This window comes from Montipora foliosa, chromosome 1, assembly GCF_036669935.1.
Source record: "Montipora foliosa isolate CH-2021 chromosome 1, ASM3666993v2, whole genome shotgun sequence".
NCBI classification, from domain to species: Eukaryota; Metazoa; Cnidaria; class Anthozoa; order Scleractinia; family Acroporidae; genus Montipora; species Montipora foliosa.
This window is the reverse complement of record NC_090869.1, coordinates 29,073,028-29,090,527: the sequence shown is the minus strand read 5'-3', so window position 1 is coordinate 29,090,527 and position 17,500 is coordinate 29,073,028. Positions and strand designations below refer to the sequence as shown.

Below are 17,500 nucleotides of genomic sequence, written 5' to 3'. Positions count from 1 at the left end.
GACTGCTTGGATCAAGTCAAGTTGGGAAAGGTCGTGTAGAAATTCTGTTTCAGAATAGCTTGAATAATCCCGTGCTAAATTTTTATGACAATCATGCTTGAAAATAGTTTTATCCGAGTGAAGAAAACAAAATTGTGAAAAGTGATCGGTTAGATCGGAAATTATGTTGCCACTGGTTATATAATCTTCAAGATTACTTATAAAGATATTGTCAATAAGTGAATAAGAATTATTATACACTCTTGTTGGTTTATCGATTGTTGGCATTAAGTTAAAGCTTTGCAGGGAGAGAATAAAGTTTTGAGCATATTTACAGGAATGAAAACGGAGAAGGTTTAAATTAGTATCACCCATGAAGATAATTTTCTTCCCAGAGACGCTAAGTTTTTCAATTGTTTCATCAAAATAATCTTGAAAATGTTCTGGTGAATTGTGCTGTCTATAGACCACACCACAAATCATATTTGCTTTTTTTGGCAAATGCAACTCAACCCAGAGAGCCTGATAAGCTTCATTAGAGGTTTTTTCAATAACTGTATATTTGAATCTTTGATCAATGTATATGCCAACACCTCAAGCTGAAAGGGGCGTTGGCACATACTCAAAGTTATAATTAGGTATCATGGGATTAAAATCCAAATCTCCAAGCTCATTTCTTATTCTAGTTTCTGTGATTCCAATTATGTTAAAATGAAAATCAAGTTCTTCTAGTAAATGGGTTTGAAATTTTTCTAAATTACTTTTCAGGCTTCTAATATTGGTATGAAACAATGAAAGTCCATCGGTTGAATTAGACGAAAACTGGAATTGTCTTTTTGAATGACAGAAACTATGGGGAGAAAAGTATCTACAGCTGATAGCTGTGGTATAGGGATCAAAATCAGACCTTCTATCAGGAAAACTGTTTAGAGTAAATATATCCAATTCATTAAAACTTGGTAAACGCTCAAGATATTTCTTGGTAGGGAGACTTGTGTTTAAACTATTATTAAACTGACCGTGAGAAGGAATAATATCACATGAATAGTACGGAAGCTATTGTAAGAGAGCTTTGTTTACCTTAGTTGGTTGTATTGCTACTTGACTTATGTTTCCTTAACTTGATGACTGCTCATGGGACATAAGATTATCTAAATCCCTTGAACTCTTGATTGCGATGGGTCGAGATCCCTCGCTTTTCCTCAGCCATACAATCGAATTTTTGGCCCAGCAAAATGCAAAATTACACCTCTCTTTAAATTTCTTTGCATCTGCAAGCAAGCTTTGAAGACGCGGCGTCAAATGGTTGAAGATACCAACTTGATCCAGAGAGACATCTTCCTGTAGACCGATACTCATTGGGTTTACATTTCTAATTTCCCTATGACGTGCCATAACTTGCTCACGAATAAGCCTTCGTGTAAATTTGCAAATTATAGGTTTGGGTCGTCGTTCGGTAGCATGGCGTGGCGTAATCCTGTGGGCTATGTCGATGTCATACGGTTTGACATCTACTCCAATTGCATTGAAGATTTTTGAGCAAAGCTGCGAGATCTTGAAGGCATTTTCGAGTGGTTCCAACTCGGGGACGCCAACAAGTTTGATATTGTAGGAATAGCTATACTCTTGGACCTGATCAATGGCCACCGAAACTTTTGATACTTCGGTTGATAACTGCTTCAGTGATTTTTCAAGAGTGGATACTTTGTCCAAGGCTCGGTCTCTAAACTCATTGAGATCATCATATTCCTTGCTTAGGAAGTCCAAGGACTTTAGTGCGTCTGGATCAGATGCGCTTGCAACATGGCCGCCAGCATGATTTCCCTTCAGGTTTTCTTGAACTTTCTTAAGTTCGGCAAAAACTTCTTCCACTTTTTCCTTTAGCTTGTCATTCTCAGCTTTTAGTGACTGCACAGTATCCTTAACCATTTTAAACTTATAAAACTTTGTAGCTATAAAAACATAATCACACTATCCTGGAGCTCTCAAAATTGCATCCGCACGCTGCGCTACACAAGCACAGTCATGCATCAAAGAGTCTATTTCCCACAAACGCATAGAATGCTTGTGGAGAGATTTACGAGATGAAAGCAAGCAAGAAAAAACGAAGCAGGAAAATGATCTCAGCTCGAAATAAATTACTTTACTGCGTGTTGTGTGATGTGACCCGAAGCGGCTGCCACTGTCATCGGCGGGTCTTTAATTATGGGTAGAGTGACCGTTGGATGTTTCAAAGTCAAGAAAATTTTGCGTGCAAATACAGTCCAAGCTAGTCAAAGGTGACTGAAGATAACCATTAAAGATACCCTCCAATAAACCAGGTAATAAAATTATGTACAAAGCATATTGTGAGGAATTTTGCCGTGCGTGTTCTTACAGATCGATTCACTCGACTCAATATTTGAACCATACGACAGCGTTGGTGCTTATTAGTCAGCAAATAAATTATTGTAGTCATTTTTATTTATATTACGAATGAATCCTTGAACAAACTAAAACTTCCAATCTTTTACATTTCTCCACCTCTTTCTGGTGGAGTTTTATTTGCTGTCTTTTCTCTATGTAAACAATTTCTAGCCTCGGATCGGCAAGCGGGCGGCAATTTACAAAGTTCTTCTCTTGTTGCACCTGGTTAATTTATTTCATAGAATTTCATATTGCATCTCGTAATGCGACAAAATAAAGTTATGTGTTTATCTGATCGATGACTTCGTACATTGTGTAAGCTAGTGTAGGTACGATTACGCTTCAAGCAGTGGGAACAGTATCAAAATGAAATATAACGATTGACGTTAGGCTTACATAATTTATACGTAGATGCCACCAACATTGTTTTCCACTCTTTGAGTTATGCCGTGTTCAATTTGAACACGCCACTGCATAAAGATCGTGTTCCAAAATTAAATGGGTTTTCTTCATGTTTGAATGTTTTTTAAAACAGCGTTTAAACGTTATTCAAACGGAGTTTGAACGTTATTCAAAAGCATTTAAATGGTGTTTAAAGTCGTTTTCTTTTAAAACGCTGAAAGACACGTTTTCGTTTTTTTCACCTTAAGCCCCCTTTTCGCAAATCAGGTCACAAATTCTTATGATAAAATTAAACGCAAGGTTATGATCAATGATTATTCTGAAGGTGGACTCAAAATGATCGATATTACAACTTTTAACAAATCCCTTAAAGCTACCTGGATTAAAAAATACCTGAACACAGAAAACTGCAGCAAATGGAAAGTTTTTTTTTGATCTAGAACTCGCAACATATGGAAGCAACGCCGTCTTTAAAACTGTTTTCCCTAGCCCGCACTGAAAATGAATCTTCAAAGAATCATTTCTTGTAAGATTCGTAGCGCAGCGTCCTTTTCATCGATCGCGCTGAAATTTGGCGTGTTTACTGGGGAGATATATCCCCAGTTTCCCTGAAAATCTCGGCTTTCCAGCTTTCATGACGCCTACATGACGGCCATTCTAATTCAGGCAATTTGAGCCGATGAGATGACCAAATTTTCAATCGATCGCCGAGCTCTCGCGAAGCGGTTTTTCTAAAGTTTTTCAGCCAAAAAATTACACTACATGCTTCGGAATAGATAAAGGAAAGGATTTGTGGGGATTTGTGGTTCATTGGATGGGATTTCAAGCGTTAAAATCGCTGAAAAGGTAAGATTAATTATTTAGCAATACAAATGCGTGTCTGAAGCACATGTACTTTGATCTCACAGATTTGTGTTTTTCCTCAAAATATTCGCTTGTTTTCGCTTTCTCACGCACATATTTACCTTTATTACATGTCCAGTGAATAGTTTTATCCTCTGGGATGAATTTTCCGTCGAAAAATCGGTTATTTGGGTGGTTTTTGGCAAACAGATGTTAATTATTCGTAATACGATCCCTTCCGTTGCCGTTAGCAACGGGTCTCAAATTTGGCATCTGTCATCACCTTATCACATTACTAATTATCGCTAATTCAATTAGTTCAAAAAATCCAAAAATATTCGTGCCTCATCAGTTTTCGGTCAAATTTATATCCAAGGAAGTAGATAAATTGAAGAAAATTTTGTTTTCCAGCCAAAAATTCGTAATCAACCCTAAAATGACCAAATTTTGCCTGGAAAACTATATTTTGTGTTATTTTTCTTAAATTTTTTTCGTTCAACTTTCGCTTTTATAAAAGGTTTCAGTTGTCTGTAAATAAGTTATATGCTGTTGGAAAGCTTATTTTCTTAGTTTTAAAATGATGTATTTTTTTCCCCCTAACTTTAAATATTTTTTGAGAAAAATAACATTTTTTGGCGATGGCTGATTTACCGCGGTTTTCTCGCCGTTGGGATGTTAGGGAAAAGAGTTAAAGGGAACCTAAACAAAAAAGACATCGGTAATCTAAACATAGAAGACCCATTTGTTAAAGAAGTTATAGAAATATTGTCTGAGACCTTCTTTGAGAAAGGAATAGTGTCCAAAGATCACTTTCTAGCTCTACCTCTGTGGCAAAATTCATTAATAAGGATAAACAATGCACCCGTACTATGCAAAGATTGGCTTTCCAAAGGTATAACACAAGTAAAACATTTAATGGATGATTCTAACAACTTTCTTTCCCTTGCCAGCTTTCAAAATAAATATCAACTCAAAGTCAGACCACTAACTTTTTTTGCCATAATCTCTGCTGTTAAACCTTTACAGCAACAGATTCCGAGGTCTCAGCTGAAGTACGACAATTTCATGAACACGTTCCTAAAGCACCAAAAACCATCGAGAATAGTTTACAAGAAATTAATTTCTGACCAAGCGGAACGACCGCTATTATCTCAAGAGATGTGGCAGAAAGATATCGGGTCCACAGCCAAGGTAAAAATTGACTGGAGAAAAGCCTTCCTATTGTCTGCTGCGTGTACAAAGAGTTCCAAATTAATTGACTTCAATTTCAGATTTTCACATAGACAGCTAGCGACCAGCCAGTTGGAACCGAAGCTCTACCACAAACTTCATAGTACTGACTGCACACTGGCATCATTTTATGGCCTTCCCAAAATCCACAAAGACAACGTCCCGTTAAGACCAATTATGAGCGCCATTGGGTCTCCCACATACGAATTATCCAAATACCTCGCCAATATCTTGTCACCACTTCAAAACAATAAGTACACAGTTAAGAACAGCCCATATTTCGTTGAAAAGATCCGCACTATGTCAGTGGATCCCGACGAAATCCTAGTATCCTTTGACGTCGTGTCACTGTTCACTGGCATTCCTACCCATCTAGCCATGGAAGTTGTTAAAGAAAGACTAGACTTTGATCAATCACTACCTGAAAGAACAAATTTATCCATCCAGAATATCATTGCCCTTCTACAGTTCGTCTTCGAAAATAACTTCTTCGTGTTCCAAGGTGACCATTTCAAACAAATTTTCAGTTGTCCGATGGGATCTCCAGTCAGCACCATCTTAGCCAATCTCGTCATGGAATATGTCGAAGACAAGGCCCTGTTATCGGCTCCAAACTCTTCCAAATGGTGGATCAGATATGTAGATGACAGCCATGTATGCATAAAAAGGGAACACGCCGATGAATTCCACTCACACCTCAATTCTATCAACACTAACACCAAATTTACCATCGAGATAGAATCAGAAGGTTCTATTGCCTTTCTTGACACAAAAATAACCAGACAAGACTATGGCTCGATCACCGTGTCTGTATACAGAAAAGCTACCCACACCGACCACTACCTTGACTTCAAATCTCATCACCACCCCCAACATAAATACTCGGTCATACGCACCCTCATGGATCGCGCAAAGAATATCCCATCCACCGAAGAGGAAGCTGTACGAGAAACTAAGAGAGTAGCAGAAGCCCTTACCGCTAATAATTACCCTGCCAATTTCATCTACAATGGTCGGCAACGAAACAGACAACATGAAGTGAATGATTCCAACCAGCGCGGTATGGTTGTTTTGCCCTATGCCAAAGGATTCTCCGAGAAATCGCGAGGGTTCTTGGAGGTTTCAGCATCAAGGTTGCTCATAAACCTATTCAGACAATCTCAAATATACTTAAAAAACCAAAGGACAAAATCGAGAGGGAGGCCTCTAGAGGACTCGTATATAAGATCAAATGCAAAGATTGTGATTGTGTTTACATCGGTCAGACATCGCGCGCACTAAAAACACGCGTCAAAGAGCACTCAAAGGCCATAGCAACATTAGATGAAAACTCTTTGTTGGCCAAACACCACATGCGCTACAATCACCAAATAGACTTGATGAACGTCGAAATTGTTGACAGATCATCGGCATGGCGACAAAGACTTATTCTTGAGGCTTGGCATTCCTTACGAGATATGAACGCTATAAACGAGCATATAGCACTTCCAAACGTTTACAATAACATAAATAATTTGTAGAAATATTTTAGAGTGCTCTGGAGACCTTCGTTTTTATTGTCTATTTTATTTTTAAAATATTCTTTTGAAGTGCGACTTTATATTAATATGCATCGTGTACCATCAGGACGCCGTTAGATTTTTGCATTTTTCATCCCTGCTGAGGAAGGCAACAGCAGTTGCCGAAACGTCCAACACAATATTTTAGCCAGTGTCAACCTTTTTATTATCTTTTTAATTGACTTCAATTTCAGATGTTTACATAGATGGCTAGCGACCAATAATTTTTTGCAAAAAATAGGAAGTAGAGAGGATGGAACATGCACCTTCTGCCATGATAAAAAAGAAGATCTGTTACATTTATTCTGGGGATGTGAAAAAAGCAGAATTGTTTGGAATGACCTCTCTATATGGCTGCAGGCGTGCCACATGCTTTCAAAAGAGAACCACTTAGGAATGGAAACGGCCTTAGCCCTGAAGCCAGACGATTCCAATTTTAAACTCCAAATTAATTTTTTTTGCCTAATGGCTAAGCACTACATTTGGATTTGCCGTTTGAAAGAACAATCCCCAACCCAAAACAACTTCTTGCTTTCCCTGAAACAGACGCACCAATTGGAAAACAACACAATAAGAAATTCAAAGAAATGGAAGTCACTTCTGTCCCCGCTGCAACGAGTCTCCTTAACCCTTAACCTTAACCTTGAATTTTTAAATATTGATTCCTCTATTTTAAAAGTATCATTATAAATGTAGCCCTTAAGGAAAGATCTACTTGTCCTTGTCCTTGTCCCTTAAGGAAAGCTCTATTTGTCCTTCAATCCTAACATCTCATCAAGTCAATCTGAAGCAATTAAAGGGATGGAACTCTGCATAAAGGCAATCAGAGCATGGATGATTACTGACAAGTTAAAGTTAAACGACGACAAAACTGAATTCTTAATAATCGGTACATGACAACAGCTTAGCAAAGTTCATATCGAGAAGTTATCAGTCGGTGATGTCAGCGTTGCTCCTGCTACTGTTGCAAGAAATCTTGGAACTTGGCTTGATACCAACCTCAGCTTAGTGACGCACATTGCTAAGACATGCAAGGCTGCTTTTTATCATTTACATAATATAAGACGTATCAGGAAATTTCTTACGATGAAGTCCACCAAGGTACTAGTGCATGCTTTCATAATGGCACGCATTGATTATTGTAACAGTCTTCTTTATGGTTTACCGGTCACTCACATCAATAAGCTGCAACGAGTGCAAAATGCTGCTGCTAGGCTGATTTGTTTAATTCCGCGCTTTAGCCACGTAACTCCCGTTTTATACTCTCTACATTGGTTACCAGTTCAATTCAGAATTGATTTTAAGATTTTAATAACTTTCAAGGCCATACATGGTCATGCACCTGAGTATATATGTAATCTTATTCATATTAAGAATCCTTCCACTTATAGTCTCCGGTCTAATTCTGAACTTTTGTTAGCTCCTCCGTCCACGAAAACTAAGAAAACACTCGGTGACAGGGCTTTCACTGCTGCTGCGCCATCAGTTTGGAACAAACTGCCAAGTGAAATACGGGAGGAGGAAAATTTTGAACGTTTTAAGTCTAAATGGCGAATGGCGTTTTAGTACATCTTTAAAGAAAATATACCCATATGGAGCTCAAGAATGGAACGACAAGACAGGCGCTGAAACATAAAGATCTGGAATCTTAAAAGCGACGAGTAATGGACTTCGACAGCTGAGCTGTACTTTTAATATTTCGCCAAGGTGGTGTTACATACAACACTGAAACCAAATGGAAATTTCTCTGGTAACTTACGGGTGCAACAAAGACAGAGAAGGAATCGAACACCACAAGTAGATCTGTGATCTCTGTTGTCTCACAGTGTTTACTGAAGTCGCACGTACAATAACAAAATTGAACGTTGCAAAAATCCCCCAAAATGTTTGTCGCTGATCGTAACTGTTTATATTCTATATTCACGGTTCAAAATAAATGTTGTTTTCTTCTCGTAAATATATGTTATTCTCGAGCGATTGTCCTGGAAACTTTCCTTCTGCTCTTTCTAAAAACTGTGTATCAATATTTATTTACTTTTGCATCAATATTTGTTTTTGCATAAAGCAAGCTAACAAAATCTGTAGCTTGCTGAGTTCACATTTGTTAGCGTTAATAGTATTTCTGTTTTATGAGGGATATATTATTTTGGTCTGCCATCCAAACAGTAACCCCGCCGAACAGGGCTTAACTTCAGTGAACTTTGGTATTACAAAGCTGTCAGATGCTCAGAGGGCACGCTTAAAAGAAGTTTATCAACATGTCAGCCCAGAAGCCAATGTTTCTCACTTCCCATTTATTTTCTTCAATCTTTCTGGGTTCAGTTCTTTGCTAGTAACCACATGTCTTCTCAGACTATTTACCCAAGACTTCTACCACGGCACTACAATGATAGACAATACCAAAACAATATCGTGCACTGTTAGAGCTACATATTACGCAAGGACAGATCTGTTTTGTCGTACAAACAGTTTGTCGTACGTACAGTTTGTTTTTGTCGCATCTTTACTTGAATCGCAGAGTGCAGGTAATTTCCGGTAAAATCTGATTGGCTCACATTTATAGCATGACACATGATAACATCACTCTTGACAGGTGGGCGGCAGACGACTCGTTAAGAAATTGTATCAGGCGTACTTTTTAGCGCCCTGTCTCAAGAAAAGTACGCTTGATCGCAGGTTACTACATAGATGGCGTGTATACGCTAGTATGTTCCACACATAGAAATGAAATATTCTAATTAAAAAATTATGATCTTCCCGATATAGGGAAACATCGGTCCACTAATAGTTCACCAGAACAGCTAATAAAACAAAAGTGTTGTGCACACGAGAGCTGTCTTCAAACGCTGCTATCAGTTAGTCAAATGAAAAGGGCACGGAAAAATTTCTGTCAGGAGTGTCCCACATACGAAAAGCAAAGGAAGTATGTGTTCAACTGGCTCGAAACAACCAGCCAACCGAAGGTGAGTTTGCTTATAGCATCAGCAGCCGGCCGATATGCAGCAAAAGCTTTTTCCGAAAAATCTGGAATAAACGTTACTCTCATGTGAAGATTCCAAAGGTAAGATTTTTTCATGAGTTCAGATGTCAGGCGTTGGAAAGATGGCAGGTGGAGACGGAAAGTATTGGGAGTTTAACTTCACAAAGTAACATTATTTTTTTTCATATGCCTTTGCTTTTACTCCAGTACACACAGAAATCGCTGACAAAGAAATTCCGAACTTTACGGGTCTATTGCATGTGCATTTGGGGACCACATGGCATCAAATTAGTTCCATAAGTTCATTAGATTTCACTTAATTTAAAAAATCAGACTGCTGGGTCTAAATACCCTACTTATTCGGCTACAAGCCGAGCTCAGCTATAAGCCGAGACCCCAAACTTCTTACAGAAAAAATCAACTTGATTGAATTGAATTGTAAATGAAAAATACTCCGCTATAAGCCGAGACCCATTTTAGGTCTTGATGTGTATTATCGACTATGGAATTTTCGTAATTTAAAATACAAATTGACATTGACTGAAAAATTATACTCAAAGCAATCAAATGAACACGAAAGATAAGAAAAAAACAAGCAACGTGATCGTGAGGTGACGAATATTATTAAACAATTGTTGATTTCACAGGAAACGTGTCTTCGTACAAGCGAAGCGTTTTATAAAAAGTTATTCGACTGGAAACCTTACAACCTCGCTCTTTAAACTTAAAATAGTCTCCGAAGCAGGAGCTGTAGAAAATAACTCCGAGCTCACTGGAGAATACAGCATCAGCGAGTCGATGGTTCCGTCGCTGGAGGAAAGATAAGGCAAATCTGTTCAACGGAGAGCTTATCGGGGAGCGTATCCCGAGCTTGATCAACGACCTTTGGTGTGGTTTACAGAGCAAAGAATTCAAGGTAAGATTTTCCCTTTAATGCATATGGTTTTTTTGCTTGGAAAATGCCACTACAAGAAAAAATCCACTTGCGTTTTTGTCTAGAGTTTGCTGTGGTGTCATGTGACAAGCTTGTTTTCACCATCTGTGATGGTGCAATCTCGTTCCCAGAGTCCTCGTTCCTTCCGTGGGTAAACCAGGCTTGGCGCGATATTCCCAAGGAGATGGTGAGGCGTTCGTTCAAGACTTGTGGCACCTCCATAATGCAGTCGACGGCACAGAAGACGATGCAGTCTTCGACGAGAATATTCCAGAACAAAAAAAAAGGGAAGACGAGGAAATGGACGACGAATTCGAGACAGACAGCGAGGAAGAAGACGAGCGATAACATCGATCCGGATCACACATCAACACGAATGGCTCCTTTACGAGCCACCAAGTAATGAAGATCCATATTACACCAACAACAACTTCTCTTCATTTTACAAGTAATTTAGTTCGGCTTGTAAGTGAATACACGTTCATTTGGTACTGTTTTAATTTGCTGAGAAAATTCTTTTTATCAAAAATACTCGGCTATAAGCCGACACCCGTTCTACGGCTTCAAGTTTGCCCAAATTGAGTGAGGATTTGTGTAAAAATCGCTCGGCTTATAGCTGAATAAGTACGTTAAAGACGCAACTTTTCTTTGTTCAAGTTAGACAACCTACAAAATGTACCATTATCAACAAGAAATCCCTCTCCCCCACCCCCTCCCAAAGGCAGGCATAAGACATTGATGAAGCTAACGGCCCGGAATTTCTGAAACGTTTCAAATCAAAGGGTGCGTACCATTGGATTTTACGGAAATTCCTGGTTTAACATGTAAGGAGCCTAGGGCTATCTTAGCCTCTTGTTCCCTGGTGTATTAGTATACGTCTTCTGGTTGTCTTGTCTTACCGAATTGTGTATTGATGTCTCGCTACGATTTTTTTTGACATTAATTTTCAGTTGTTTACCACAGTGACACTGCTAAAAGTCAAGTTATCCTTCATTCACTCATTAATTCATTCATTCATTCATCTGATTCAGGTAAACCGTTTCAGCAAGTGTGACACATGCTGTAATTTTGAGAGAAGAATTGAGGAGCACCACATATCCATTGAAAAAAGCAGCACTGGAACAAAGGAGAAAGGACCAGATTGCATGCGTCAGGTAGGGTGGTTTTTATTTACTTAATTTTTTTCTGCAATCTGAAATACAGAGGAAAAACGCCTTTATCAACCAAAATTATACAGTTATCAACTTAAGTTAAATTACTTTTCATTCCAGGAACACTTTATGGTTACTATTTACTATCTGATGCCCTATGAAGCGAAGTATGAAGCCACCCTGTAAAACTGTCAGAAATTTGTTTAGACAACCAGGGTTTTAAATGGAAGGTGGTTTGGGTTTTTCTCGTTCTCACTTGATTCCGCCAAAACATATGTAAGAATTTGGTAGCGACTGAAGAAGTAACACGCAATTCTTTTACTTCATCATTCACGTACAATATTTGAGAAAAAAAAACAAGTGAAAGCAACGAAAACAGAAGGGCAGAAATAACGGTATATTTTTTATAACATTTTAGGGAGGAATGAAAAGCCTACGTAAGCCTTGCTTCACTATCCCACCATCAGCCAAGTGCATTTTTTTCTGTCCCCATTGATGGGATGGACACCACCAAGACAGAACTTTCATTTTCAAAGGCCAGATATGGAACAAGCCAAAAAGCTTGGCACCTTCGGGTTCACCTAGTGGGAGTATTGATGACGACCAGTTGCATTTGAAAAAATTACCATTCAAGGTAATTTAACTAATAAAGAACATTCAAAGAAAAACAAACCAAATGAGCCTTAAAGTCAAAAACTGAATAGGCCTCGAAAAGCTAGAGAATACAAGAAGAGAAGGATTTTAGAAGAAACTGAAATCGAAAAAAAAAAAATCAGGTTAAAAAAAGCAATGCATATCAGAAGCAAAGACTTTCCAACGAAAGTGAAAGTCAAAGACAGATCAGGTTGGAAAAAGAAGCCTCTCAAAAGAGAAAAATTCAGAAGAAACTCCATCTCAAAGACAAATGAGGTTAGAGAAAGATAATGCCTTGCACAAGAGAAAGAGATCAGATGCAACTGAAACGAAAACAAAACGTCAAAAAACTAATAAAGCTATTTCTCAAAAGCACTATTTAGATGAATTGATGCTGCCGAATATGGTGAACTACATGAACAAAATTGGGCAAAGTCCAGTATCTCAAAGTTCCACAGTTCAATGGGATTTTCAATTTCCGAATGTACTATTTGCAAAGAGTCATGACCCGTGAAATCAAAGCCCAGAACACCAGACACTTATGTTTGTTCATGATGTTCTAGGGACAAGTCCCCAAGAAAGTTTTCAAAGGAGAATTCAAGGATCCCTTCTCCAATCCCACCTCAGTTACAGCGTTTATGTGGCAAGAGGTGAACCAAGATCACCCGTTCTTAAGCAGACTTTCAATTCTATTGTCCAAAGTGCTGATAGTAACAGTGATACCCACAAAGCTATCTAAAAGGTTGTAATGAAAACCCTTGGTGAGAAAGATAATGCTTGCTCAAGAGGCAATACATCATTTGTTATCGTTAAAGCTACACAGCTCATCATCTAATGCCATTCCTGTCAGTCCAAATGGCTCTCGCAGGGTACACACCAATCCATCTGTTGACAGTGGTGTACTAGCTGTACAACCAACTCACTCTTACATGTTTATGCTAGCCGGGAGCAGTACGACAGCTCACCACAGATAATGAACCTCAATGTTTTGCAGTTTGCAACAAGATATAAACTTGTAAATGCAAAGCTTACAAAACTACCAGAAAATGTCATCCCTCGCATCTTTCCAACTTACTCGTCTAATCCTAAAGGACCAAATTTTACTCTTTACTGTAACTACCAGCTCTTAAAACTCTTTTTCCTACCATGCACCGAAAATGGTTAGTTCAGAAACCATTCTTGTAGGATTCGTAGGGCAGAGTCTTTTCCATCGATTGCGCTGAAATTTGGCGTGTTTACTGGGGAGAAATAGCCCCAGTTTCCCTGAAAATCTAGGCTTTCTAGCTTTCATGACAGCTACATGACGGGTATTCTAATTCACGCAATTTGAGCCGATGTGGAGGCGAAATTTTCAACTGATCGTGGAGCGGTTTTACTAAAGTTTTTCAGACAAAAAATTACACTACAGGCTTCGGAAAGGATAAAGAAAAGGATTGTGGTTCATTGGATGGAATTTCAAGCGTTAAAATCGCTGAAAAGGTAAGATTATTTTCGTCGCGATACAATTGCGTGTCTTCACCACATGTTCCCATGTCTCTGCACAGTCTGGTACACCACAGGCTGACTCTAATGATAGGTGTGCTCCGTTGCCTTTCTCGTCAGCAGATAACGAGGGACACGTTCCCTCAGTAGGGAACAGTCCATCCGCTGTGCCTGTAACAAAGGTAAGGAAAGAACGATTGGATAATCTGCCTAAAATGCGTACACAAGAGATTTTGGAAGACCTTTTTCCTGGAGAGCAAACAAGACGTCATCGCCACGATATCTGCGATGCAAGTTGTACCTTCAGTAGAGAAGAGATTTCCAGGCAGCTAGAGGCAAGCAAGGACAAGAAGAAAGAAAAGCTGTTTAATCATGCATGGCTATGCAAAGCTGAGCTTTCCTACTGTGCAGCAAGCGGATACTGGTGGCCTGTGTTTGTGGAAGGTGAAGGGGTGTATTGCATCCTGTGCAAGAAGCACAATGTCCACTCTACACAAAATAAGCAAGAGAAATTCTCTTCAGAGCCCTCAGTAAGGTTCAAGTCCTGGCATTGTTAGGGCATCTCAACAGTAGAACACATAATGAAGTTATTCAACTTGAACCCACACAGAGGGGGAGTATTTTCCAGAGAGAAGTCAGCAACAGAAAAGCTGCAGAGGCCAAAACCATTGAATGCGTCATGCGTAATCTCTATTTCCTGATGAAAGAGGAGGTATTGAACAGGAAAGCAGCCCATCTAAATGAGCTTGTGGCATTGCAAGGGGATGAAGAGATCAAGTACCTCCAACACAGGAGTCAACGAGTGCAGAAAGAAATGATGCTAGCATTGAGAGATGCACTTTGTAACTCCTTTTTGCTTGATGCTCGGGCCGCCAGATGTTTTGGACTGCTCATAGATGACCACACAGATATTGCCGTTCAAGAGCAGATGATCTGCTTTATCCAGTATATATATATATATATATATAAGTTAAAAGAGGCCAGTGGACGGACAACTTCTGAGGACTTAAAAAGTAAAAAGATTTAATGCAGTGTAAAACGTTTCGGTCGTATGACCTTCATCAGTTACAGACTATATATATAAGAAAGGATCTAAACACACCAAGTTCCTTTTTACAACTAACCTTTTGAGTGGCGAAAGCTCCAGTGCTAATTCTGCAACTATAAAGGCAGCTTTGCTCCAAGGGTTGGAAAACAAATTCCTAGACACCAAAAAGTTTGCCTCAGTCTGTACTGATGGTGCATCAGTAATGACAGGAGAACAGAATGGCTTGGCTGGACATCTTCGCAGAGACTTCCCTGCAATTCTCACCTTCCATTGCATCTGTCATAGACTAGCTTTGGCAACTGTAGATACCAGTAAAGAAGAAGACGTGAATTACATCGACAACTTTCACAACTGCCTTACGCACGTCTGGCAGCTTCTTGAAAACTCGCCCAAGAAAATGGTGACTTTCATCAAGATACAAGGCAACGTCAACACTGTCCAACTAAGTACAAAAGGAAAAAAGGCCGTGGCAACAAAGCTCCAGAAAGCACGCAAGACCCGCTGGCTGAGCTTTGAGGCGTCAGTGAAATCTGTCAAGAAGTGCATCTACCCCCTCCTTCTTGGCTTTAATTAAAGGAGCTGGAACCCGAAAGTGCAACAGCTGGTGGACTGTACAAAAAGATGTACTCAGGCTACTTCCTGGGAACCCTATATCTGCTTGGTGAGGTGCTCCCCATTCTTAGTACCCTCAACAAGACCTTTCAGAAAGGCAAATTGTCCTATGCCCACATTAAAGGCAGCATTAGCTACGCAAAGGACCAACTGAATCAGCTAATATAGGACGCAAAGAAGACAGAGTTCATCAAGAACCTCACTGCTGATCTGAGGAAGCGTCCCCTGGCTGCTACCAACGTTGAGCTAACACAATCAGATGAACGACGATTGGCCAACCTGAAAGTTAATCTGTGACCAGTTTGATTCAGAACATCGACAAGCGGTTCTCCAAATGTCAAGACATCTTCTCTGCCTTTACCTAGGTATAAGCCCTGGATGCAAAACTTTAATGTATTTTTATCTATTAAGTGAGAGGGTTATTTCCGTTACAATTCATGAAGTTATACTTACTTAAGTAATATGCAAATGCACATTTAACCCTTGAAAATCAGCTGAGCTAGTTTGCAGTACTAATGAAGCTTTTATTGTTATCACTATCAATCTAGAAAGGAACATCCAGACTTCAAAAGCTATGGGGAGGCAGATGTGATGTTGTTGGCCAAACACTTTTTCAGTAATGATGTGGACCAGTTGATGGCAGAATGGCATCGTTTCAAATTTGATCTCGTTGACTTTCAGGGGGTAGGTCATTTATGAACTTGCAAACCGCAAGAAAGATAATAACAGTTGCAGGGTACACAGCCCTAAAAGGAGTGGTCATAACGTATTAATATTCGTATAACGTTTGTGTTACTGTGTTGATAATGACTACCATTATCCCATTTTCTCACTTTATTTCAGAACATGGATTTTTCTTTGAGGCAGCTATGCCAGTCTCAGAAACAGTACCCACTACTGTCTGAAGTCGCAGAGATTTGCTACTCGGCCCCTGTCACAAATGCCTGGCCAGAGAGGGGAGTTTCTGCTGTAAAACGAATTAAGACAAGGTATATGCCGTAGCATTGTTATTATCTGTAGAATAAAATAAAATGAAATTATATTTTGCTTTGCTTCTCATGACACTTACATGAAAGATCCTTCTTATTTTAGGCTACGAAGTTTGCTTAAGGATGACATGTTGAATGTCCTCCTACAAGTTTCCATTAATGGACCAACGTTAGCCGAGGCAGACAGCATAATTCAAGATGCTACAAAGGTAAAGGCTCATTACATTGTCACTTTCCCTTTAGCTTTTTTTGTACCTTCTTCCATTTAGATATGCTATCTTTCTTCACAGACTTGGCTGAATGACAAATCAAGATACAATTTGAAACGAGTGAACCAGCCACGACAACCCTCAAAGGAGAATATGGAACCACCAAGTGCTGCTTTCTTCTCTGCTGCAACCCAAACTGACGTAGTCATTGACTTGAATAAGGAGGCAGAGGAAGAACAACATAGTAAAGAACAAGAAGCAGAGAGCTTAGGTTTGGCTAGTGAAGACTGCACAGAAGAAAGCATATCAGATGAAGATTCAGGCCTTGACTCTGTTTCTGAGGATGAGTTTTAGCCATGTTCCACTCTCGCCTTGAATTATGTTACTGCTTTATTTGATGATTACTAGCCAAAAATATGTCAGAAGATTTATGAATCAAATAGTCTAGTGATGTTCATATTTTTGTTGCAAAAGTTCACATGATGTAACAGAAAAGGGCTGCATTTTATTAAATACATTGTCATTTCTTGTGTTTGTTAAGCCTGTTCATTTGCTTAATTTGGGCACCCAAAATACACCAGATTGCGTCTCAGAGCACTTAAATTTTCAAACTTTCCTGGGGAGGCATGCCCCCGGACCCCCCCTAGTTGTTCGCGCCTTCCACGCTCAGGTTAGGCACTATGTGCCCAAATTGTCTCCGCCTGCTTCCCGTTCATCGACTTTAACTTCCTTTGAAAAGGAAAACCCTGACATCTCCATACTCCATTTCAAAATCCTGAATGCACATAATAAACACATGATTGGCATGAAGACAGAACTAGATACACTGATCAGCAAATTGGTGAAATGCCCACCTGGATTAAAATGAAGAGGGAGCAAGCCACTACCATAATACAACAAGAGTGTAACATTGTCAACATCAATAGCTTCAGCAAAATGCAGCAACTTGCATATGACCTTATAAAGTCCCATTCTCAAGATATGTCTCCCGACAAAGAGCCAGTTCCTCTTGTTATAATGGGTGTAGATGGTACAGGAAAGAG

At 39.3% G+C, this 17,500-nt stretch overlaps 1 protein-coding gene across 3 annotated transcripts; it reads left to right on the top strand.

Moving 5' to 3' along the window:
* Positions 1-3,270: 3,270 nt before the first annotated feature.
* LOC137976822 (zinc finger protein 862-like) lies at positions 3,271-16,958 on the top strand. Of its 3 annotated transcripts, none has more exons than XM_068824161.1 (5): positions 3,271-3,633; positions 15,808-15,943; positions 16,103-16,248; positions 16,352-16,457; positions 16,539-16,958. In XM_068824161.1, the coding sequence occupies exons 1-5, from the start codon at positions 3,602-3,604 to the stop codon at positions 16,809-16,811; spliced, it is 693 nt and encodes a 230-aa protein (XP_068680262.1). In that variant the 5' UTR covers positions 3,271-3,601; the 3' UTR covers positions 16,812-16,958. The 3 variants fall into 3 exon arrangements, with proteins under 3 accessions (XP_068680262.1, XP_068680268.1, XP_068680272.1); XM_068824167.1 differs by lacking the exon at positions 3,271-3,633 and adding an exon at positions 12,333-12,393; XM_068824171.1 differs by lacking the exon at positions 3,271-3,633 and adding an exon at positions 14,822-15,624.
* The last annotated feature ends 542 nt before the right edge of the window (positions 16,959-17,500 follow it).

What these genes read in the sequence shown, in the direction of transcription:
- LOC137976822 (XM_068824161.1), top strand. Translation starts at nt 3,602, where the DNA reads ATGGGATTTCAAGCGTTAAAATCGCTGAAAAG. An exon ending in ATCTCGTTGACTTTCAGGGG is followed by an intron (nt 15,944 to 16,102) that starts GTAGGTCATTTA and finishes ACTTTATTTCAG; the next exon opens with AACATGGATTTTTCTTTGAG. An exon ending in GTAAAACGAATTAAGACAAG is followed by an intron (nt 16,249 to 16,351) that starts GTATATGCCGTA and finishes TTCTTATTTTAG; the next exon opens with GCTACGAAGTTTGCTTAAGG.